This window comes from Micropterus salmoides, unplaced genomic scaffold, assembly GCF_014851395.1.
Source record: "Micropterus salmoides isolate LMB-PRFRI ecotype aquatic unplaced genomic scaffold, ASM1485139v1 Ms_hic_scaffold_18, whole genome shotgun sequence".
Lineage (NCBI taxonomy): Eukaryota > Metazoa > Chordata > Actinopteri > Centrarchiformes > Centrarchidae > Micropterus > Micropterus salmoides.
In genome coordinates, this window is record NW_024040928.1 from 3,894,961 (window position 1) to 3,921,000 (window position 26,040).

The 26,040-nt window shown below is 44.0% G+C and overlaps 2 protein-coding genes across 2 annotated transcripts in view; one reads left to right on the forward strand and one right to left on the reverse strand.

The window, feature by feature from the left end:
• Positions 1-24,046, forward strand: part of rev3l (REV3 like, DNA directed polymerase zeta catalytic subunit) — a 77,593-nt gene extending 53,547 nt beyond the window's left edge. Inside the window, 20 exon segments of the mRNA XM_038727865.1 lie at positions 434-4,262; positions 4,707-5,623; positions 5,844-5,929; positions 6,191-6,316; positions 8,178-8,370; positions 8,551-8,665; positions 8,952-9,067; positions 10,431-10,549; positions 11,596-11,714; positions 12,017-12,158; positions 13,560-13,804; positions 15,517-15,625; positions 16,186-16,392; positions 16,773-16,882; positions 17,696-17,810; positions 17,923-18,060; positions 18,420-18,610; positions 19,184-19,430; positions 21,256-21,471; positions 22,897-24,046. Of these exon segments, the coding sequence (XP_038583793.1) occupies positions 434-4,262; positions 4,707-5,623; positions 5,844-5,929; positions 6,191-6,316; positions 8,178-8,370; positions 8,551-8,665; positions 8,952-9,067; positions 10,431-10,549; positions 11,596-11,714; positions 12,017-12,158; positions 13,560-13,804; positions 15,517-15,625; positions 16,186-16,392; positions 16,773-16,882; positions 17,696-17,810; positions 17,923-18,060; positions 18,420-18,610; positions 19,184-19,430; positions 21,256-21,471; positions 22,897-23,037 (7,481 nt within the window). The 3' untranslated portion in view covers positions 23,038-24,046.
• Positions 23,967-26,040, reverse strand: mfsd4b (major facilitator superfamily domain containing 4B; the record flags this gene model as incomplete). The annotated part of the gene is given in 1 exon segment (XM_038727864.1): positions 23,967-26,040. A coding segment is annotated over 1 exon segment (1,284 nt), but the record flags the coding sequence as incomplete, so codon positions are not given.

The window sequence follows — 26,040 nt, forward strand, 5'->3', positions numbered from 1 at the left end:
GTCCTAATTAGAAATGATTTTCACAAAGGATCTTATCTTACCACTAGAAGTCCACCTAAATGGCACTAAAGGTTCCCAGCTAAGAGTGTCCTGTAAAGAATAATTCACAAAGCTGCAGAGAGCTGATTTTTGTAAAGAACAAAAATGATTCCTAAACTGACGGAAGGGTGGGATGGACCACATTGCTATGGATGATGATATTTTTATGTATGACCCTACCCACTAATGTATGTCTACAGTGCTTGGTGTTTGACAGGTGACCGGTCTGTCAGTGAATGTAAAGTATATTCATAAATACACAGGAGTGTGAGGAACAGATTCAATTAGATTGATTGATTTGAAAAGAAACAAATAGTCATGTGAAAATGAGAGATTTTAATTGCGGCTGGTAACTCTTATTAAAGTGCCTCTTCTTCTCTCTTTGTGTCCATAGATTCATCGTTAACGGACAGTGGCTCCAGGACCCAGTCTTCTCCCATAGTCACAGAAAAGATGCTCGGGAAGGGGAATCCCTTCCCCGGGGAGACCGCTCACTTGGAGCCACCTTCCTCAGCTAAGATCCATCTGGAGTGCAAGCACCCTGAGCACAGACCGTGTGCTCATGTGCTGGACACGGAGCAACCACTTGACAAGCACTTTCAATCAAAAAGCAGCCAGGACAGCAGTAGTGAATGTTCAACAGGTTTCAAGGTTAATAAAGAAATTCCCTACATCCCGCCAGTGAAACACCCCATCCCCTGCATGATAGCCAATCACCCTGAAGTGTCTACCATCTGCATAGACAAAGAGGACATACGACCCCTGTACACATATGACAAGAAAACCTCTATAGCTTTGGATAAGACAGATCTAGAAAGTTTCTCATTTGGTAACAGAAAGGTCACCAAAAACAGGAAGAAGTACGGCAGCATAAAGAATGTAGAAACTAACTGTTTGTCCATTCTTCAGAACCACAGGACCTTCTCTCTCTGTTACTCAGAGCTGAGAAACTGCTCGGCTAAGACAGAGCTGGAACTGACCCAGAAGGACAGTAAAGGCCCTGTCCTGAGGAACATCTCCTCATCCCCGTCACCCATGGAGGAGGATGAGTTTCTGGATCCTCAGGAGGAAGAAATTGGCCAGGACAGTGAGGAGGGAGATGTTGGTGAACTCAAAATCAGGTACGAGGACTATCAGGAAAATAAGACTGAGAGGACAATAGTGGCCCAGCAGGAAGCACACTACAAGTTCTTCCCAAGTGTCATCCTCTCCAACTGCCTCAGTAGGAAGAAAGCTGGGAGCAAAAAGCTGGCTGATTCCTGCAGCGAGTTAGAACAGGCCCAGCCTCGCAAATCTAGGATTAATAAAAAAAGGTTGGGAATGGTAGGACAGAGGAACAAACTAAACATAGTTGAAAGCTCTACCTCTGATAGCCAGGTTAGTACTGGCCTCACCTCAGTCACACCTGCTTGTCCAGCGACTGCAGACCCAGTTTTGGAGGATATGCCAATGAAAGAGGCCGAACCAGTTAAAGATGGACCAATCATAGAGGGAGAGCCAATCACAAAGGAGGAGCAAGAAAGTGAGGAGAGGTCAGAAAATGAACAGACGGAACCACTTCCAGAGCCCTCTGCCACCACGGTTTCCAGTTTTTCTGAAGAGGCCAAAGACTCAGCAGAGGATAGGTTAAGCCCACTGCAAGATTTATCAGCTAAAGTCAACTGTACTAAAGCTTCAGCACTGCCTGGTAGTAAGTACACCCTGAGGGCCAAACGGAAGATGATATACGATGGCGAAGATGGAGAACACTCAGGTGCCACTCATTCTAAAAACCCAGCCTCCATCAAAGAATTGCTCAAGGACACGAATGTCCCCAGGGGGCAGGACGTAAAATATCAGAAACGGCGCAAGAAGGAACCACCTATCATCATCAAGTACATTATCATCAACAGGTTTAAAGGACAGAAAAACATGCTGGTAAAGATGTCCAAAGTGAATGCAGAGGAGCAGTTGGTGGTGCTGACGCCAGACAAGCTAGTGCAGTACAATAAACTGGCCCCTCTCAAGGATTTCTGGCCCATGGTGCCAGAATCCACTGCTGTTAAGTTTCCCATCACTGAGCCAAAGGCCAAAAAACACCCCAAAAGAAAGACGAAGGTCAACTCCACAAATAAGAAAACAGTTGGCACCTCCTCCAAACCTCGGACCAGACAGCCACAAAGGGTCAGAAGGATTAAAGGCTGTCAGAGAGGCCCAGTTCTACCCTCCCTACCACCTCCTCGGCCATGTTACTGTGAGCAAGCAGATGACCATGGCATTGACTATACTGATGTCATGGTAGAGTTGGGCTACCTCTCCGATAGATCCCCAAGCCCTACAGACTCAACACCCCCACGTTGTTGGTCGCCAAGTGACCCTCTTATGGACACCAGTAGTTCAGAACAGCTTATAAACCCACTTAGTGACCCATGTCTCAGTTCTGCTTTTCACAAGCCATGCATAGTGACCTCAACCAAAACAGCACAAAATAAGCGTCGAACTGCCAAACCTAAGAAATCCACAGACACTAAAAAGAAAGTAAGAAAGTCTGCTACTAAGCTGAAGGCTTTAGAGGAACCCAAAAAAGAGAAATCCAGACAAAGCAGTGGTGCTACTCCAAGGCAGAGGAAGAAAGTTAAAGATACAGCTGAGGGTACTGTCAATAGTTCCACAACCACCACAAGACCTAGAAAGTCTCGCAAAAAGAAGACTGACGAACCCAAAATCCATGACTCGAGTAAAGAAATCTCCCAACTCCTTTTCCCAGGGGATGAGATTCCACCTTCTGAGAGTTCCTCTCAAGAAGTCCCTCCATATCAGCAGACAGTGGGCACAGATAGCCAGGGCAGTTCCCAGACTGCATGTCTGTCATACTTTAACTCCATAACGCAGTCTATAGAACCAAAGGTTGAGGATTGTGAGACTACCATCATGGAGGTCAACCAAAGCTTTTCAGCGCCAGCTCAGATGAAGCAGCAAGGTTGCCAGACCACTGTGGTAAAGGCCGAGGGGTGCATGGCTACTCCACCTCCTCTGGCTGGTAGACCCTTACTGGAAGACAATAAAGAGGCCCAAGTAGCAGCAGGCTCCCCACATTCAGGCCCTAAGAATGGGGAGATTCCCATTCTCTCTGAGACTCCCTCTGGCTTGGCTGTCCTCAAGCAGCTTCTCCTGAAAAGGCAGCAGGGACAGGCCCTTCCGCTGCAAGTGGTAGGTACAAACAGCCACTCCACTGCCATAGCTCAAGCCACAGCACTACTAGATCCCACAACTAAACCAGTTAAATCTAGAAGAGCTCCCTCCACCACTCCCCGGAAACCCAGGGCCCCAAAATCTACCACCGTAAAGGAGAAAAAGCCCAGAAACAGGAAAGGCAAAGCAAGCAGTACTCAGCCAAATCTATCGGTGAAGCAGGAGGGCAACATGTCAGATGACTGCCCCATCTTTCTGTCAGACCCAGGTCTGGACAGCTGCAACTTCATAGAGGACAGCTTATCACCAGAGCTCCCACACAACTATACCTTTGATATAAATGCCATTGATCAGACAGAGTTCTCTAGTCCATACAGCGGCAGTCAGTTTGTCCTGACTGATAAAAATTTACCACTTAAGTTCCTGAGTGATGTCAGCCAGGAAGCTGTATCCGTTCAGGTGCTTGGCTTTGAGAAGAAACTTGATAGGCTATTTGGTTCTGGGGAGGAACTACAAAGAGGTTCTGATTGGCACAAAGCAAGGCCGGTCAGCCCTGACCTCTTTGATAGACCCGAGAACGGGGAGTCTGTATCAAATCACCTCACACCCCTTGACTCTGAGAAAATCAAGAGCAGAGGGGAGCAGTGGGACTTCTCTTTAGGTAAAGCTCATACACTCAGCCCCTTTCAAGACTTTCACTGTGAGAGAAAAGAGCTGCTCTTTTCCGTCTTCGAACCTGTCCTACCTTTGCCTTTAAGCTCTGCGTCATTCGTCGACCATGAAGGCTCCCCCACAGGGGAGCTTCTGGAGGGCATTGATGGACTTACGTCCACCACACCCAGCAGCTCTCCACGCTCCACTAGCTCACTATCCCAGGTGAGGGCAAGCCAACTGCTGCGGGGGGCAGGGGGTGGAGCCCACATTCTCAAGCCCCTCATGTCCCCTCCAAGCCGTGAGGAGATCCTCAGCACTTTGCTGGACCTGGAGATGTCAGAGGCATTGTTTCAGGAGCCCTTCTGCAGCGACCCCTCTGATGCACCAGGGAAACCAATGTAAGACTATTTGCACCAGCGGCACAAGCTGATGTTATGAACTGTAAACATTCATTCAATGTAAAAGCAGTGTTGCTTTTACATAGTTTGTCCAGTAAAGACCACTGACAAGTTTATTATTACTGTAATATGTCCAGCCTAGTACATAATGTTTACGGTCTTTAAATAACCAATTTTGGGGGTCCCTTATCAAAAATATTAAATTGTTAAAATGGCTTAGGAGATTTCTATTTTTTTTTTAAACTCTCAAATCTCTGTCGGCCTCAGAAATTCAATATCAGTCAGGCTGTAATTAATACTATCTACAGGACTTTATTTAATATAAATATATATATACCACGTGACTCATGTTTACTCACTAGATTTTGCATAATTCTCCACTTCTGAAGTTCTAGATTGCAGTGTCAATAATAAATTAATCGCATTCCCCTGTCCTTTCTCTAGGGAGGTTGGTGGCCGTAAATTAACGGTGGGTACCAGACTGGCTAAGGAGCTAGCAGAGTTCAATGGAGACCTGTCTTTAGAGGGCCTCCATTTCTGGAAGACGGCCTTCTCAGCTATGACTCACCCTGCTACAGCTATTACCTCATTTTCCCAAGCCCAGGGAGCTGAGGCCTCAGAGGCAAGTAAAGAGCAGGCCAAGCTTGACCCGTCCTCAGCCACTGACAAGAAGGTTGTCCTTCTGCCCTGCAAAAACCCACCATGTCGAGAGCGTGTGCAGCTGTGGCTGGAAGCCAGGAAACAGTATGAGAGTTTAAAAAAGGGGAGAAGAGAGACGGGGCTGCTGACGAGAGGGGTTGGGCTGGATATGGAGGGGAACCAAGAGAGAACTGATCCACCAGCTGCTTCCAGCTGTCCAGCAGTGAAGGCTGAGCTGATCGAGAGACTCTCCAGTATCAGGACCCAAAGGAGAAAGAAGTTGAACCTTTCTTTAATCATATCTCCTATGAAGAATATAGGCTCTCAGTCTAAATCCACAGAGGTGAGTCCAGTTTCACGTGAAGGCGGTGTGGATATTGAGCATGAGGGTGGAGAAAATGATGATGATGACGATGATAAAGCAACCTCACCAGAGTCCCCAGAGCTGCCTCCCTGGCAGCAATCCTCTCAGCCCAGCCCCTCAGGGCCAGACCAGCTCAGTGAAAACAAGCAAAGTGAGAACTCTCCAGAGTCACCGTCAGCTAGGCTCTCTAACTCCCTGGAGAGACTAGTGGAGAATCTTAGCCCCTCACTCCTCAATGTCAGTAACAGGGAAGAGGGGAAGACTAGTCCCCACCTCCTTCACTGCACCCCCTTTTTAAGGAGGAGGCGGAGAAGCAAGGAAGATCTGGAGCCGGTGTGCAGCACGCCCAAATCTGAGGGTAAGAAAACGGCAGGTCATTCTGCCTGTAATCTGTCATCTATAATGTATCAACCATTAAAATCTGTATAATTGACAAGTGTGCCAGGATGTGGAATTTATCAAAACTGAACAATTTTAATTATTTCTGACTTTGGCAAATCTTCTGCGTGCAGTCCTGTTATTAATATTTATTGTTGCTTTACTCATCTCTGATCTTTCTGTTCTTATTCCTGCTGCAGACGATCCCATTTCTCAGAGACTCCAGCAGAGGAGGAGAAGCCAAGCAGACCCACTAAGAAGAGTTTTACTGAACACACAGATGAAGGTCAGACCACAAGCATTGATTTTTATTTTTTTTTAAGACTTCTCACCACATCAAAGAACACTGTCCATCCTGGGTAGGGAAATGACTTTAAAATACCAGTGTAGAGCAGTGCGGGGAATGCGTCGTATGTACCCGATATTTTGTCTCCATCTTGTTGCACCTTCCTCTTCTGTAGTTTGAATTGAGCCTTTGAGCATATGATGCCACTGTGTTGTCTTGTTCATTTGTTGATGGTTCTCTTGTACTCTTTGTCTTCCACAGAACCAGTTTGCTGCTTTGAATGTGCCAAAGAAAGAGAATTCTCAGATTGAAGGGCCCAGCATAGCCAACTCTTATGGCTTCAAAATCAGCATGCAAAACCTGCAGGATGCCAAAGCTCTGCATGAGGTGAGCTGCACATCCTAAGATTGTGCTTCTTTTTGCCATAGACGGGCTCAGACTGTTATACCAGGTGTCTGACAACATCATGGAAAGGATCCCTACAAGTGACTCTTGGTGACACCCTTAACTGGAAACTGAAGTCTCACTCAAGGACCATTCAAGTCAGACTTGGAGAGAGGAGTTTGTTTGTGTACATAGTGGAACAGACTTTATTTCCAAACGTTGCTGCAACACAACAATCTCTCCAGCTCTGACTCAGGGCCCAGGTTTAAAAATACCAGAATTCCCTTTAAGGGATGACGTTCGATAGCATTTTAAAAAATGTGCTTATTGAATCACAGTCCTTATATTAGTCTAATTAAGTTCAACTTTTAACATTTGCAAGTACCTACAGTTAATAATAATTAACCATCAATGATTTATATAAAACCTGATCACTTTTTGTAAGCTTAGAAGGCAGAAACACTATCACTTATTATTATTATTATATTATTATTATTATTATTATATTATTATTATTATTATTTTGCATTTGTAATAACATTCCCCCACATTAATAAGATAAGGCAACATTTACATCAACTACAACCCTTTTAAATGCAGTGATGCCACAGCATTAACAAGACAGCTCTTAATACCGGTTGTCATAGTAACCCAGCGCACTTTAAGGCTTGTGCGTTTTCCAGATGCACAGCAGTCAGAAGTAGCAATCACCAGAGCAAGCCGTTTAAAGATTTGTTTGTAAATGGAGCTCAAAGACAAGCTACATGTTAGATCTCGGCTCTCAGCACAGTCTAAAACAACTTAACCTGAGCCGGCCTGAAGAACCAAAGTCAGACTGAACACTGAAAGCTACTTGGCTTACAATTTTACAGTGTGTAGGATTGAAAAAACTGAGGGGTCCAGTGGTTTGAAAAACTTGTCACTCTGATGGGTCTGTACACTCACAATCGTAGTGTGGCATTACAGTAATATTTCTTAAGCCTTACAAATGATCTTTGGCTGGTTATTGCAGAGAGGACAATGACCAGCCAGAACGTTGATTTTAGTTGTTGTGGAATTAACATTTATTAGACACAGACACACTTTTTGGTTAGCATTTTAAGTAGTAAAAAGCAATGCCACAGTGCTGGCCTAAAATGTTACTTGAATCTTTGCGCCAAAAATTGATTCTTGCGAATAAAAAGAACAAGGACAGATAAAAGGTTTGATTAGTGATTCATTAGCTTCTCAGCCAACTAGGAAGCTGATCTAAAATGATACAGGCAATCAGAAGCTAACCGCAGCCATATAATAAATAAAATCCCAAACATCATTTTTGTTTAGAATTATTGTTTGTTGATCTACAGAACACTGTAGAGAAAGTTTAGTAGGATCTTCACCTTGACCAGCAGGGACACACATGGTTTCAGGGCCTCAGAATTGGCGGGCTCAGCCACTCTAGTATCTTTTGGAACGCAATGTAACATTTATGTGACTGAGGTTTACCACTGAATCCTGTTCTCCACGGAGCCCATGCAGTCTATTAGGATTTACTTTCATTTACATTACATTTAATGGATGCTCATGCAGAGAGACTTGGAGTGAATGCATCAGTAAAATAAACTTCAATTAAGCAGTTATAGTAAGCAGTCATTTGCAGAGGGTCAAGGTACACTGGCAATATTAATGCCACGAAAAAATGATTAAATAAAACAGCAATGAATGTACTTTAAAAAGTGAGAGTGGCCTGATGTGCTTCCAAAGACAATTTTACAACCTTTATTCTTTTCTGAACACCATTACCACACAATCCAAGTGTGAAGATGATTGCTGCAGATGGATTTTTCCTTTTGAAACAACACTGTTTTTTGTCTTTCCCTCTCAGGTCCAGTACCTAACACTGATGGGCATGGAACTCCATGCAAGAACCCGACGTGACCTCGAACCTGACCCCGAGTTCGACCCCATATGTGCCTTATTTTACTGCCTCAGCTCTGATGCCCCCCTGCCAGAAGTAGACGGCACCCAGCTGACGGGTGCCATTGTGGTGGACAAAGACCATCAAAGTTTTGACCAAGGTTGAAACTCACTTTATTATAGCGCTGCTAAAAAGAAAGATATGTTATTATGTGTAAGATGTTCGTAATGTGTAACATTATTCAGCAAAGTCGAAGTAGGCAGCATTGTTTATGTGAGTTGTTCATAGTCACATGATGCCTGTGTACAGTCAGGCTGATGAATCTGTTTAATGCCCTCAGGAGGTCACAGAAGAACAGCGCCCCTGCTGGTCAGGTCAGGCGTCTCCGGGTTGCAGGTGACGTACGCCACAGATGAGAAGGTGCTGTTTCAAGAGCTGATAACCATCATGAGGAGGTGTGTATGTGTGGACAAGCAGGTGTTGGCACAGCTCCTTTATTTATTGCTCCAGTTGAATGTACTGTAATTGAGTTGATTGTTACGGCTTTGCTAACAGCAAATATGAAAAGCTGCTGGTAGATAATCACTCAGGAGCTTTTCTGAAGCAGATAAATTGACTTCCTTTTCATATACATATATAATACATAATATTTATGATTTTTTTACACATTATTTAGATAATGAAATCCTAACCTAAGCAACCACTATTGTACTAGGTTCTAACATGGCTGTGTTCTGTCAGGTTTGACCCAGACATCCTGATCGGGTATGAGGTACAGATGCGTTCCTGGGGCTACCTCCTCCAGCGGGCCGCAGCACTCGGAGTGGACCTGTGTCAGCAGCTGTCACGAGTGCCAGGTAAGGCTGTGTGTCAATTCACGTAAGGAAGAGTTCAAAGCAGATCTCTTTTGTGCAGATGATGGACTTGAAAAGCATATGGCCAAGTATTAAATTGTCTGGATATACTTTTTGTTAATATATGCTTTTTTGGATAGATACACTTCATTGTTTTATTTCAGCACCATCAAATACTACATTTCCTTGCAGCTCACAGATGGTGTTCAGAAACTCATTTGTTTTGTTTTTTGCTGTGAGTAAATTTAGGGGGTACTATTGGGCGCTGTAATTGGCACTAGGTGAAAAAGCACAGCCCCCCCGTTCATTTCACTTGCACACAGAGGTCTCCTGCAAACAAAAATGCGTGGTGGTCCTCAAAAAAGTTAAGCTTGGCATTGTTCTGCAATGCTCTGCCTAGGCCAATCCAACATGAGCACATTCCTTGTAGATACTGTGTAAAGCGAACAGCATAATTCTACTGTTTACCTCGTAACTATCACATAGGAGGGCAAAACAATTGTTGCTGTTTTAACTTTTAAGAGTTGTAAATATGTCTCATAGTACAGTATTAACCTCTGTATTATTGATTCAAGCTAAGCAGTCCTGTTTTCTTACACCAGTACCTCCTGGACTCCTCCGAAAGCAGAGGTGTGTGGGAATGGAATGTCAAATATGGCTTCAAAAGTAGAAGCTTCCATATTAAATATAATCCCACAGATTTTTGTTAAAGGAACAGGTAACTATAATACCCACAGTACCTAACTTAGCTGTGTATATCTAATGGTTTTCTATGAGGAAAAAGTAATTTGCTGAGCTTGCCATTACTTTATGAACAGCGTGCTCCAACAGAGCTCGCTCTGCCATGTTCCACACAGTAAACCCCCAGCTGGTGGTCGACTGTTACACACACATCAGGGCACATCACATCTGCACATTGCACATGTGCAGGATTTGCAGAGGTAATTACTGGTAGCTTTGAATCTGACAGTTTGAGTGTGGCTGCTGAAAGTCAGGAAGTCCTGTCAGACTGAAGGTGTGTGACTGTGCTATTGTTTTCTTCTCTTGTAATTGTTTTAAGGAATCCCTTATTTAACTGAAGGAAATCATTAAATCCAGGTCAAAAGAGAGTGTGTGAGAGTGTTTGTGCATGTAGGCTCCACACTGTAGGTAAGTGCAAACATGTGTGGCCCTGTTTGTGTGGGTAAACGTGTGTACCAGAGCACAGATGTGTATGTTTGAGTGCGAGAATCCACAGAAAGATTTGGGTGTTTTCCTGTGTGTGTGTGTGTGTGTGTGTGTGTGTGTGCACAGCAGCTGAATAGAGGGCCACCGGCGGCTCCCTCCTCCTCTGTAACTGGCTGTCTGGCTCTGTGCGTGTCCTCAGGTGACTCCAAAGAGAACCGCTTCGCTGCAGAGAGGGATGAGTACGGAGCCGACACCATGACTGAGATCAACATCATCGGACGCATTACTCTCAACCTGTGGAGGGTGATGAAGACTGAGGCAGGTGTCCCGGCATGACCTCCGCCCACACAAGCTGATGTCAGCCATCAGCACTCAAAGTTTTAGCTTGTGACCTACTTTCTGTCAATCCTCTAGCCTTTCAGGCAGGGTTCTCACCACTGTTAAATATTTTTCTGCTGCACAGGGCATTAGTGCAACTTGATTTTTGTATATATTGGGTATTATGTAATCCCTTTATTTAACTATGAAATAAAATCTTAGCATTACATGTTGGCAAATAAACACATGTTCCACTAAAAATAGTTTTAACTTCTTTTATGTTGCCTCCATCCATCACATCATCTATTGAGGTTTTTGGTTGTATTTTTGATTACTCTTGGCTGTGAGCTCAGATGCTTTTTTTATCGAATTATCACTCAGAACACACAGGAGATGCCTTGGTCAAAGGCTTTAGGAATGGTACAGTGGCTATTGGTGACTAGTAGACTAAATCACAGCTCAACAAAAATATGGTGTGTGAAATGTTGGCAAAGATTTAGGGAAATTTCATGTCAGACATTTAATGAATGTTCAGGGATATTTTCTCTCATTGATTTCTTGCCCTGCAATCCCAGGAGGCATGGATTTTATGCACTATTATAAAACAGTGGTTCCTAAATGGGGTTTTGAGAACCCTCAAAGGATCATAAAAATGAATTCAGGGAAATAAGTGTATAATTATGTTTGGGGTTTTTGTTAAAACTTTTTTTTTAGTTTTGAAATGGTGAATACTGTCAAAAAATCCTGTTCACAGCTCATGTCCACACAAAAGCTGTAACTTGTGATTTGTGGTCACAAGTACACACACTCATTTCAAGGGTTCACAAGCCAAAAATGTTAGGAACCACTGTCATGAAAGATTCAATGTTATGTTTTAGATGAGGAACATCAGGATGTTTTACAATGCAGGACTGTACTACATATAATTTTCATTATTGTAATAAATGGCCTTTCAGTCTGTTCACCCCTCTAGAAACTTTTTCAACAAAGAAGTCAGGCTTGATGGAGGAAGTGGTCTAAGTTATTGCTATTATTTTTTCCTCCAGGTGACGTTGAACAACTACACTTTTGAGAACGTGGCCTTCCATGTACTCCACCAGCGCTTCCCCATGTATAGCCCCCGCACGCTGTCTGACTGGTTTGACCACAACACCGACCTCTACAGGTTTGTGTCAATACTAAACACACTTCATCTGAAAAAATGTGTGTGTGTGCTGATGATTTTTAAAATCACACAGCTTATTCTTGGTCGATTTTTATTTGAATCAGCATGACCTGTGGCTTGGCCAGTACTTCCCCATAAATAAAAATGGATGTACATGAACACCATTGCAGTTTAGTTTGAAACAAATATTTGTGCATATATGAATAGGTTACTATATACAAATGTGATACAAGTGATTGAAACAGATTGATTTGGTCAAGAAAAACATCATGTATTTTATATTATGCGTGTGTGTGTGTTAGGTGGAAGATGGTGGACCACTACATGAGCCGTGTGCGTGGCACCATGCAGCTTCTTCAACAGCATGACATCATCGGCAGAACAAGCGAGCTGGCTAGAGTGTTTGGGATTCAGTTCTTTCATGTTCTGACCCGGGGATCACAGGTAACACATACATCGCCTGCTGTATTTTGGACATTGATAGGTCCACAGTTGTCTGTGCTGTAGCTTTAAAGGTATCCGAGGGTGACAAATGGTTATACTGATGACCCTGGCCCATGTACTGGTATTGTTGATCAGCAGGATATATCTTGTTATTGTTCACTATTATAAGGCTGCTTAAAAGTGCATTAATCAATCATCAGTCCACCATTTTGGTCCAGACTGAAATATCTCATCAACTAATTGATGGATTGCTACGACAGTCTGCACAGACACTCATGGGTCACAGAGAATTAATCCCAGTGACTTTGGTGATCAACTGATTTTCACCATGAGTTTGACATTTGTGGATTTAGTGAAATAAAGCACCATATATTGAACAACATGGATGATGATTTACCTAGTGCCACCATGAATTCAAATCTTCAAAAAATTCAATACTGAAGTTTATAACTATGTGCCTGCTAAACTAGTGACATTCCCATCAGCCTCAGTTGCACTTCATTGTTAGTGCTAATTAGCAGACGTTAGCATGCTAACAGGCTAAACTAAGATGCTGATCATGATAAACATTATACCTTCTTAACATCAGCATGTTACTGTAGCATTGTAAGCATGTTGGCATGCTATTTTTAGTCTTTAGCTCAAAGCATCACTCTGCCTTAGCACAGCCTTACGGAGACACTAGCATGGCTTTATACCTTTGGTCTTGTTATCGGGGATTTCCTGAGCCAATCCTAAGGATTGGTATCGGGGCAATCTGTAATAGAATAGACGTTATCAGCTAAAATAAAGCTGATCAAAATCAGATCCTTTCTTTACTGTGTTTTGTCCTCCCCAGCCTGCTAGTGTTGCAGCACTGCTTGCAGCCTGAGCTTGTCTGTTGTCTGGTTAGAGTGCTCTCTGGAGCTGGTGTCTGTACTCACCCAAAGATATTTTGTGATTGAAGAACCTCCACTCTGTAACTGTAAACCCACAACTGGACTGAGTGATTTGGAATTCCAACAACTCCAACAGCCTAGTGGGTCTTCTTTCTTGGGGATTTTGTCGCATCAATTTCAGGAGTTTCATTCTCCCATTTTCACTCCGTATCTCTAAAATCATATCTATAATTTAATTTAAAATAATGAATATCAGTTAAGCCTATCAAATGCATTGTTTTCAACCAGGACCACCAGTATTTAGAAGGATATAGATTTTATTTCAGGGTATCAGATACATATTTAATCAACATTTAGGTTACTGCTTGACAGTTAATGTGCAGTTAGATTTTACCAGTGCCATCTGACAGCTTAGTAACTAACTGGCTACGTTTTGCCCTACAGGGTTTTAATACTTCATATTGAGAAATTATTGAAAATAGACAGTTTATAACTATGATGTTCTTACTTTTTGTCCCTATAGTACCGCGTTGAATCCATGATGCTACGTGTGGCCAAGCCGTTGAACTACATCCCTGTGACACCCAGCGTGCAGCAGCGAGCCCAGCAGAGGGCGCCGCAGTGCATTCCTCTGGTGATGGAGCCTGAGTCGCGCTTCTACAGTAACTCAGTGATTGTACTGGACTTTCAGTCGCTCTATCCCTCCATCGTCATCGCATACAACTACTGCTACTCCACCTGCCTCGGCCACGTGGACAGCCAGGGAACGTAAGGACTTGACAAGGCCACACACACCTACAGCGTGTACCCCAATTTGCTTAGGTTGCATGTCTGCCAGGAAAGTGTGCTTCTAGCGCTGCCGTCCTTCCCTCATTATTTTTAATGGAACAGACAAGCTGAGAGCTCTGCATGTTGTTCACAGCTCAGAACAGTGAGCACTGCAAGTTAGGATGTATTTCAATTTTTTCAGCAGTATTACTGTAGTTGCATAGCAACAGCAGGAGCCACGAACACTACTTTCCAACACACATATTTCTACTACTCCAAGGTAAATGAAAAAAGAGCAGTGCCTGGCAGACATATGCTAGCTTCATGCTTTTGATTCTCAGCAAAGTAGAAAGTGGCAAATTAGTTTGAGGGGAAGTTGGAAATTTCAGAATATCCAAATCAAATGCGGTGCCTCAATACTAGTTTCTTTTCCAGTATCTGCGTTTGATTTATTTATAACCATTTTAAGGAAGACCGTTATTTGACATTTAATGATTGTATCTGTCATCAGATCAGTTATCAGCCTTGCTACATTCATATAAAAAATGTGACTGAATTATTGCTGTAACTGCCTCACTACATGTTAGATGTGACGGCTTTGTAAGGAGCGGCCTGTCGACTCATGTCTGCACGTTTACTGCAGAAGTTGTTCTTGTTTAGCTTTTTATGGTGTCTGTTTAGTTTTTCAACACATGCCAGTATGATTTTAAACTGTACCAGCAGCATTTGGTGAAGCACACCCATCATGAAATTGGACATTTTATAGACGTTTGTGACTCTGTAAAATAAGGAATGGTCTACTTGTGATCATAACAGGCGCCATAACTTGTCCCATTGTTTCCTTGGAATAAGTGTCAGAGCACTTAAGAAAGTAGTAAAAAATTTGTATAAATTTGTGTTGCAAAACAATGTTTTTTGCTATTTCCTATCCCCCTCAGATTTATGTTTTGACACCTCCGAGGGGTCCCAACCCATGAGGAAGGTGGGGAATCACTGGACTAAACAATCATAATCTATTAGTTAAAAAAATGCAGCGTGGCCAAACTACGGCTGGACAATAAAACAATAACATTAATTATCGCAATATAATTTTTTTATTAACAACCTACACTGAACAAAATTATAAGCACAACAAATTTGTTTTTGCCCCCATTCATCATGAGCTGAACTCAAAGATCTAAGACTTTCTCTATGTACACAAAAGGCTTATTTCTCTCAAATATTGTTCACAAATCTGTCAAAATCTGTGTTAGTGAGCACTTCTCCTTTGCCGAGATAATCTATCCACCTCACAGGTGTGGCATATCAAGATGCTGATCAGACAGCATGGGGATTGCACAGGTGTGTCTTAGGCTGACCACAATAAAAGGCCACTCCAAAATGTCAGGTTTCTTCAACTTTCACTCAGGAGCAAAAATCAGCCTTTAAACTCAAAAGAACAATTTGATACTTATCGTGATGATTTTTGATAATGAAAAATATGACACCTTTTTTTTGTGATAATATTTTTGGCCATATTGTCCAGCCCTAGGCCAAACCTGTTGGAAAGTTTCAGGATCTCACACCACTTTCTGCCACATGTGAGAGGAGAGGCTTGCAAATCCAACAGCGTGTTACACCAGACTTTCCGGTTACTCTCTTCTGTACTCTGTACTGAAAAAGATGAGTTTCTTCTCTGTAATGACGTTCATTCACTTGTGTGTCTGTTTCAGGCCTGATGAGTTTAGGTTCGGCTGCACCTCCCTGCGAGTTCCTCCTGAACTCCTCTACCAGCTCCGCAATGACATCACCGTGTCACCCAATGGCATCGCCTTTGTCAAGGTACAGCACCCTCTCACCTTCACTCTGAGATTTCTCTGAGGACTTAACATTGTCCTGGAATAACAATGCAAGAACCTGAGTATGAATCACCTCTCTGAGTCTTCAGCAATGCAGCCTTATTCAGGGTCATTAGCTGCTATGTAGGCTAAGCACATCTATAGAAAGCCACACTTCATGCTCCACTTCCTTCCATTCATGCTGTTCATTCATTCACCCGTTGTTTCAAGCTCCCTGGCTCCCTGGCAGGCTCATTACGTAACACACACACACACACACACACACACACACACACGCAGCCCAGTGAACACTGAAATATAATGAGGTTTTTAAAAGGTGCAGAAGGTTTATGTAATGAGAATTAGACATTAGAAATTGGGACACAGTTTGTGATTGTTTGATATGTTTGATGAAGATACATCTGTTTGGTTCAAATGTGGAGAAAGGAAAGCATCAAATATCATTCTCTGTGGCAGGAACGTTTTCTTGTCCTCTTATAGAACTGCTGTTATTTTCACGAAGTATCCTTGTTTGTGCATGTGTTCATTGTTCTTCGTGTCCAGTCCTCCGTGCGTAAAGGGGTGCTGCCTAACATGCTGGAGGAAATCCTGAACACACGGATCATGGTGAAGCAGTCGATGAAAACCTACAAGCAGGACAAGGCCTTGATGAGGCTGCTGGACGCGCGGCAGCTTGGCCTTAAGCTCATCGCTAACGTCACCTTCGGCTACACTGCCGCCAACTACTCTGGACGCATGCCCAGCGTGGAGGTAAGCTCATCAGAGGTTACCATCAGCCTGCACTGTGACCGTGTCGAGGAGGAAGGCTTACACAGCCCCCAGTCTACCACATTCCACCATTCTTGGATTTGGAGAATTCAGTGGGAAAAGACAGCAAAGACTAGGACAGCAGATTGTGTTGGTTTTGTTTTCAAATTACAAATATTACCATATTTAAAGCCATCTGTGGCTGTTTTGGAGAAGTGGAATGGATATGACTCCACATAGGAAATATTTCTAGCGTTTTTACAAATCTCAGATGATCTGGACTGTGGTTTCACCGTTCCACCTGAAACAGATATTTCTGCTGGTCTATCTCTCCAATATCTCTCAAATCTTACAGCAGTGTTTGTTCATAAACTTGTTTCCAGGTTGGAGACAGCATTGTGCACAAAGCCAGAGAGACCCTGGAGAGAGCCATCAAGCTGGTCAATGACACTAAGAAATGGGGCGCTCGTGTTGTGTACGGAGACACAGACAGGTAATCCATACAGTCACGGTTCCATCATCAGAGCAGCAGCAGGTCAGGCAGGGACACAAGCAACGCTAGTCATGTCAGCCTAAAGCTACATCTGACACCCCGTTATCCTGTTTGCTGCAGCTCTGTCGATGTGTCACCATTTTGTGATGATGTGAGCGCCTCTGATAGCACCTGTTCTGCGGTTTCATGGAGCTCATTTTCAACATTAAAATTACATGTTTTATTGTTTTGACAACTAGCTAAAAGCCTCTAATTGATTCTCGGTGGCAAAAAAAGTACTGTATTTACCAAGCAATGAGGGATGAATGGAGAGTTTTTGTCCCTGTAGTGCTTGCATTATAAAAGCTGTGATGTTTTAAACTGCAGGAATCAATGTTTTGTCTCTTTTGTGCATTGTTAATTAAACTAAATTACTTCAGCGGGGGAAGCACAAATTTGAGATCTGAGCCTGTATTTATCAAGCGAGTCAGAAAGAAATCAGTCCAAAAATTCTCAGTGACACATATTTGGTCCTACCATTTAGCGTCTGCACAGGATGGGTTCAGGCACTGCACTGCTGTGTTACGTTTAACTTATAGTCAGATTCCAAAAGGGATTTTGACTTCCCTCTGTGCATTTATGTGTTTTTGAGGCTATATTTTATGCCTTTATTTAACAGTAAGAGGACAGTAAGTTGAGGCACCGACGGATTACCTAAGTTATCGGTATTGTCTTATTACTCAGCTCTGTAGGAAGTGATTGAGGAGAAGGTGACATACAGTATAGATGGACTGTAGGAGTGAATGCTGCTGTTTTTACCTGTGTGTTTTGCAGCATGTTTGTTTTGCTGAAGGGAGCCACCAAAGAGCAGGCCTTCAAGATCGGCAACGAGATCGCCGAGGCCGTGACTGCAACCAACCCCAAGCCAGTCAAGCTCAAGTTTGAGAAGGTAGTGCTTCCACACACACACACACACACACAGAGCAGCCTCTCTGTGATGTCTTTGCTCTCCATCCATTTAGACACATTTTAGAGGTGTGTGTGTGTGTGTGTGTTTGCAGGTGTACCTGCCCTGCGTGCTGCAGACAAAGAAGCGCTACGTGGGCTACATGTACGAGAGCCTTGACCAGAAGGAGCCTGTGTTTGACGCCAAGGGGATCGAGACGGTGCGCCGTGACAGCTGCCCCGCTGTTTCCAAGGTAACAGGCAAACCCTCCTCCCTCCCCCCGTTTCGCTGTGCTCTACACCAATCACAGCCTGGCCAGCTTTCTTCCCGCTCTCGTTTACTCAGACTGCTTCACACATGTCAATTGGGAAATGGCCCTGCCTGCTCAGGGACATGGCTGGTTTTGTCTAGACACTGAAATGTCCCGGGGTTCATTTAAATGTCATTTAGGCTGAGTCATACGCAGCCATCTCATCATATTTAAATATCATGGGATTAAACAGCAAGTCACTCTTATATTTGTGCTATATTTAATATGAAAACCTCCTCATTTCCTCTCGGTGTTTGGCCTGTCATGCCTTCTGTCATCTCATTAATTTGTGTTCTCCCCAGATTCTGGAGCGTTCCATCAAGCTGCTGTTTGAGACTCGGGACATCAGCCAGGTGAAGCAGTTCGTGCAGCGTCAGTGCGTGAAGGTTCTGGATGGCCGGGCCAGCATGCAGGACCTGACCTTCGCCAAGGAGTACCGGGGAAGCGGCTCGTACCGTCCCGGAGCCTGTGTGCCTGCCCTGGAGCTTACCAGGTGTGTGTGTGTGTGTGTGTGTGAGGGTGACACAGCACACTGTCAGTGGCCATTTGCAGAAAAGCCACATGCAGAGAAATGCAAAAGACAGAGGACATCCTTAGTTTCACTTGGATGAATGTGTGTGTGTGCGTGCAGCAGAAAGCAGAAGCGCGAGAAAGAGCTTGCTGTCAACTACAGTTGCAGTAGTCAGTGTGAATCCAATTACTCCCTCCTCACAGTGCTCATCATTGTCTGGCTAGGCTGCATGTACAGTATTTGAGTCTGTTACTAGGCAACCCAGCTCTTAATGGGTGAAAAAAAAACAACAGATTTCTGAAGGAAATATTCAGCCTCATTCATGAGCAGTAGTACAGTTTACCTGAGCAGCTGCATTGATTGTTGGATTGGCCTAAAAGGTTTTATTCGGTACATTGAATTGGCTTTTATGTGAAATATGTTCACGTCTTTTATTTACTGTAGAATTTTCTATATGTCACTCTGAGCTGCATTAAAGCACAGTTCAAACAAAAAGCTCTGACGTCCAACAGTTATGATCAGGTCGTTCAAGTCTTGTGTTATTGTTGGTCTCAGGCGCATGATGGCGTACGACCGTCGCCTGGAGCCCCGTGTGGGCGAGCGGGTGCCCTATGTGGTCGTGTACGGGCTCCCCGGCGTGCCCCTCATCCAGCTGGTGCGTCGGCCCATGGAGGTGCTGCAGGACCACAGCCTCCGCCTCAACGCCACCTACTACATCACCAAGCAGATCCTGCCGCCACTGGCCCGCATGTTCCAGCTGATCGGAGTGGACGTGTTCAGCTGGTACCAGGAGCTCCCCAGGGTGAGACGGAAAAGAGTTTGTTTTGTTTGTCAGGACCGTTAGGATTTTGATCTTACCTCTGGAATTTAGAATCAGTGCAGCTGAGTGCTGATGATGAGTATATAACCCACACAAAAAACCTTCAGTGAGGAAAGAATAAAGCAGAAGCTGCACAGTCGAGACAAACGTCTGAATGGGCTCCAGTTTGGAGAATTAATTTCTTATTAATTACTCTCTGTTTGACTGATAAGTGAGGGATCAGCTAACTGTTGAAGTCTGAGATTAGTCTGTTGCTTCCCTTCCTGTCAAACTAAAACCAGACCTTTTATAAGGTCTTTTCATTCAGTGGAGAGAGAACAAAGGATGGAGAGAAAATCTCTCCACTGCTTCCTGCTGAGGATCGAATGAGACTCATCAAACTGCAGCGCTGCCGCCTCAGTCTTTGTGTCAACACTGAAGTTAGGTTCTACTCAGACAGAGCACACATGCCATCTGCTGGTAGAGCTCAAAGCAGAGTTAATCAAAATAACAAATCACCATTGTTTATGGCCAATCCGTGTACCTTTTGTTTCAGTCCATTTCCCATTCTATGAAAAAACAAAGGTTTCATCACTTAATTTGAAAAAACGAAATTTCTGACACAAAATAGAATTTACAGAAATTGTCTAGGGTTAATAACCATTCAAGATCATTAACAACAGCTGCAACATTGACATTTCAGTTATACGTAGTCTGTGCCCAGTGTAGAAATAAGCAAAGAATAAGTGCAAGACCACATGTGGACCAATCTCCCCACCCTTTTATCAAACTTAGCCTGTTTAAGTTAAGCCTTTTTCAAACTCTAAACGTATTGGGTACTGTCTGATATTAATTGTTGACTTAATTACAATAGTACCATTTAATTCACTAAAATGAATACTTCCAGTTCATCTTTTAACGAACAAGATAATTTAATATTGTCCCGATTTTGTAGAAATAGAAACTGGGTTTTTCGTGTTTGACTCGCTGTATGAAAATCTGTAATAAGAAAACAACACAAAGGTACACAGATTATGGTCAGGAAAATTCTTAAACAATTTTATAACTTAAAGGTCCAGTGTATTATACTCAGGAGGATCTATTGACAGAAATGCAGTATATTATCCATAACTATGTTTTCAGAGGTGGATAAAGACCTTACATAATGAACCGTTATGTTTTTATTACCTTAGAATGAGCCATTTCTATCTGCATACACCGCAGGTCCTCTTACATGGACATGGCCATGTTGCGCCGCCATGTTTCTACAGTAGCCCGGCCCTACAGAGCGTGTTTCGTCACTGTTGAATACATCCGAAGAAGAACAGTAGCGTAGTAGTAATAGTAGTCGTCTGGTTTATTATTAGTAAGAAAAGAAGAGAAATTTGTTCTACGGTAGCTTCTCCTGCGCACTTGGAAAGGGAGGGTTGCACGGTGACTGATGTGGTGTCGGTATAATCAGAATCTTTTTTTACACAGAACTTTGATTCGTGCAAAATCATGTATTGTATATACATATTTAGCAAACATGTAATTTGTAATATGGTTATGACGGTTAGTTTGCTGTCCATGTAGAACTAGATGTGTGTGTGCTGTTTATATGCTCTGATAATGTTAATCCAACACGTTTGTAGTAGCACACATGAACACACACTGAAGTCGGAAGACTTCACAACTCGGGAAATGGGACCATCTGCACCATGAGCCCTCTAGATGCCACTAAAACTTAAACAATGAACCTTTGATCCAACTTTCTAGTTACAAGGCTATTTTTTTATCTTCGAGATAATCCTTAAAGGGTTGTTGGTTTCCTTGTCTCTGCACACAGATCCAGAAGGCCTCCTGCTCCTCGGCGATGGGTGGGGAAGAAGGAGGGAGGAAGGGAACCATTTCCCAGTACTTCACCACGCTTCATTGCCCCGTGTGTGATGAGCTGACCCAGCTGGGTGTGTGCTCACGGTGCCGCACGGAGCCCCAGCGAGTCGCTGTTACAATTTACCAGGACATGAGACAGTGGGAGAGTCAGCAAGACCAGCTGCTCAAGGTGAGAGACAGGGTCCCCCCCTAAAGGGGGACTAGAGTTGGGTGAGAATTCAGCACAATAGTTCAGTTTCTAGATCCAGACATATTTTAAGACCTAAAGATACTCTTTAAGTAATAATCTGTCCAATGTCTTTTTCCAGAAAAAAGTTCAAATACCTAGAAATAATAACCTAAATGTTCTTATGACATCCTCTTGTTCTCCCTTATGTAAAAATCCAGATTCTATGAATATGCCACTATTGTTCATTTCAAAAGTTAAACACAAGAAGAGCTTTCAGGCGTCCACATCATACTTGTTGCATGACTTGCTTCCAAACTACCATAATATTTCAAATAAAAGCCGGGTGTCAAATACAGGGGAAAACTCCTGTTGTTATATAATGTGCATGCAAACTAAGCGTAATGTACATTTCCATCGCTTTAATTGGAAGGTGCAATGTGTAACATATGTCCAGAATGTTATTTTAAAACACTGAGAAAAAGAACTAACATTATCAGAATGTGAAGTAACTGTTCTGACGTCGTGTCTAAGACGTCTATGTATTGTGTTGCATCAACTGAAGTTAGCATGCTAACGAGCTAGCCCTGGCCCGTCCTGTGTTGTAGTACTACTCGTGCCTCGTAGCGTCCAGTCTGCCCTCAGTCCAGCGTGAGGATGAAGACGTTAGCTTGTGATGCTGCTTCACCAATCGGCATCCTCCAGGTCTGAAAAGTGAAGCCAATGCCGGAGTGCCTTTAACCTGCGGCCAGCAGGGGGCTCCACTAGTTTCAAAAAGAAGTCTGTGTGTAATGAGCACTGATGTTCCACTGATGTGTCATACACCAAATTTGTTCGCACATATACTGAATTTTTACTTACTTTAACAGTTTGTGTAAAGAATGAATACAATCATATTACACAATCGTATCATATCAAGATGATATTCCCATTCGATTGCACTTAAAATCAATAAATGATTGATGATTGAGTTACTGTCCAACCTTATAAGCAAGATTTGACAGGTAAAAGACACAATTTTGGGAAACAAAATACTGCACCTGTTGCCTCTGCCTGCGTGCTGCTTCTCTCTAAACTGTATTGTGGAGATTAATGTGGAAAAATTGAGGACATCTCCATTCTTGAAGAGACAGTAAGGACCATGTCATCCAGTAGTTGCATTTCTACAAACGTGTGCTGTATATCCACGTTCATTAACCCAGCATCCATGTAGTGTTTTACTAGTCATATAGATAAAGCAACTTTGCAACTGTGATGTCACTCTTAGCTGGAGGGGTAGTAAGATTATAGATAATGAAATACTTTTCAGATCTTGCAGGCTTGTTCCTCAGCATTTCTACAGTATAAATAAAGATCACGTCAAATGTAGCGCAGCCTCAAGAGTGGAACATTTCTGCGGTCACCCAGCTCTCCTGTTTGTGTGTCCAGATCTGTAGGAACTGTAGCGGCTGTGCAGAGCGGCAGGTGCCCTGTGTGTCCCTGGACTGTCCTGTCCTGTACAAGCTGTCCCGGGTCAACAGACAGCTCTCCAAGGCCCCCTACCTCCGACAGCTGCTGGAGCAGTTCTGATTGGCTCCTGAACCCCGGAGCTCCCAGTCGATTTGGTGCTAATTGCCCCCCCCCCCCTTACCCAGTGTTTCATTGTCGATTGAGTTGTAATAGTTTAAATGGTGCTTTGAACCCAGTTGGGTTTCATTCTGTCTTGTAACTGTTATTACTCAGTATTTCTCTGCGTGTGCAGACGGTCTGGTGCGAGCCTCCTGTGGGGAGCGCTCCCTCCCTTCCAGGGCTTGTGTTTGTCTTCATGCTCGTTTGCCATCTCCATTAGCTGCTACGGGCCAAGTGAAAGCTGATGTCTTTGGTGACACAGCAGCAGATTGCCTGTCATGAAACTGAGTGCAGTCCAATCAAGGATGACTTGTCGTATCTTGTATGCGCTGTGGCAGTTTGAAGTCATTGGTTTTTAAGGAGCTCCTTAAAAATCTCAAGATAAACTACATTCAAACCACTAATTCTCTTCTCTTCATTTTTATATCGACCGCAGTCTTTTTGTAAATAGTTCCTGTATAGCTCCATCTATAACCTCACTGTGCATTAGCATTAAAAAGAACTAAAGCTCCGGCCATGAATGAAATCAAATCTGTTTTTATACATTCTGATTAAGGATGCCACTTTTCATGTTTCTGTTAACCTTGATTGTATTAATGTCCATTTTGGCAGATTTGATATTTCATACTCTCTCTACAGAGTGTGGAAACTGGAAACCATTTCATTTATTTTTAATCTGGGACTGTTGCAATACTGTATTTTGATAATTTATGTCATGAAGACTACGATTTCCTTGTGCATATATGGTTTCGTGTACGTTTCCAATTTTCTGTGCAAAAAACAAAACAAAACCTGTCCTCAGACCACATCGAGATCCAGTCTTCAATCCCCCTTACAGCCGTACACAGGATCTGTGTATTTGTATAAATGTAAAAAAATAATGATGAAAGTGTTTTTTGGTTTGTTTTTAATGGACATAGCTGTGGGTGGAGGTTTGAGATTGATATAATAAAAAGTCAATGTATTGAAATGCCCTCTGTCAATGATTGAGTGCCAAAAACAAATGAATCACAGTGACACCACATGACTTAGAGAAGCACAGGCCACACCACACGTTACAGTGCACGACAAACAGAACAATCTGAGCTTTACAAAAGTCTAACAAGAAAAAAAAGCTTTATCATCTCACACAAGTCCTACTGTTTATGAAATCACTGCAATAGTGCAAAATTAAATTACATTTCTAAAATTCAGGGTTTTTTGGCAGCAGGGTGGCGTGATGAAGAGCGCGACAGTCCCTGGCTCAGCTCATCCACTCAGCTCACGTGTCCTCGAGCAAGGCACTGAATTCTGCCAGCCCTGGGACATCTGTTCTCTAGTCTTCCCTGACCTTTGACCTCACTGAGGAGGGGAGCAGGCCTACACAGACTCTTTGTAGAGAATCAATGACACATTTTATTATGTATAACAATCTGCTGTGGAGCAGTACAGTTAAAAAAGCTGATCCTTCATCATCCAGGAGGGGTCCACAAGCTGAGTCTGTGCAAAAGTCAACATACTGTATGGGTGGTTTTAAGCTGCACAGGTTTCGGTCAGTAGTCAGTTTTGCATTCACTGCACAGTAAATCATCCGAACTCTTCATCAATATTGGAGTTTTCAGGTTCAGGACAACAAATGAGCACAGCTATGTTAGAGGCGTGGCTCTTCTAGTGTTTAGTGAGACATCAACAGAGGAAGTTTCAGTCTCTCTTCTCTCTGTCCAGAGAGAGCAGCACTTTGCATCTGGGGGAGTCTCCGACCAGGGGGGTGATGTCTGAGAAAGAGGCTCCACCTGCATGCTCTGACACCTGGGTGTTGGAGGCGGCGGCGCTCCCTGTTAGCCCAGTGACATCAGGAGGAGAGGCCGCCTTGCTGGGTGAACTGATGAGACTGGCCGTGTCATCCATTTCAATAACCTCAAAGTCTGCGTCGTTCCACTGATCGGCCTCGTTGTCCTGCTCCTCCTCCTCCTCGTCATTGGCTCCTGAGTCCAGCAGCGCCTGGCGATATTCGCTGTCGTCAGCGTCAGGCCGGCCCCTGGCGCGGGGTTTCCTGCTCTGGCTGCTTGGGGCCGAGGCCAGCTTGTACATGACCGGGAAGAGGATGGCGGTGAAGGTGGCGGTGATGAGTGACAGGTACATGAGCAGGGGTTGGTCCTTGAACTTCCCCAGCAGGAAGCCTACAAGAGCGGGCAACACCATCTCACCCAGTGCTGCACCCACCACGAAGGCAGACGCCGTGTTGCCCGTCACTGTGGTGTACTGCTCCACCCAGGAGATTCCGCTGGGGAAGGTGGTGGCCATGGACGCCCCGTACAGACCAGTGCACACCCAGACGGCCACGTTCTCCCTGCTGAAGAGGCAGAGAAGCAGAGAGGACACGGTGGAGCCCACCAGGCTGAGCAGGATCATGGTGCCCGGGTACATGCAGGCCGCAAAGAAGATAGCCAACCCCCTGCAGGCAGCAAACGCCGCCCAGAACAACGAGTTGAGCCCAGCCGCCTGGGACTGATTCATATGGGCGTAGTCCTTGGCGAAGGTGAAGATGAAGGAGCCGTATGCTACCTCAGCACCTACATATGCAAAGAAGAAGAAGAAAAGCAGGACAACAAGAGCCAGGTGATGCTTGGCTACCAGGGGCTTTCCGGACGACGTGCGGGCTTTGTCTTGTGACATGCTCCTGCGAGTGTAGAGGATGAAGAAGAGGAAGGAGATGAAAAAGACGAAAGAGCCGATCACAACGTAGGCCCACATGGATTTGAGAGTGCTGCTCCTGCTGTGGACATAGCGGGCGGCGGTGTGAGGGTCGGGGGCCTTGGTGATTTGTTCTGTGGAGTTGTCTGGTATGATTCCTGTGCTGCTGTTCCCGTCAGGCCCAAACACCAGCTTGGCTATGATCGGAGACACAAAGGCCCCGGCTGCGAAGCTGAAGTGCAGAGCCTGCATGTGAGGACCCGCCTGCTCCCCCCATGTGTTCAGTATGAG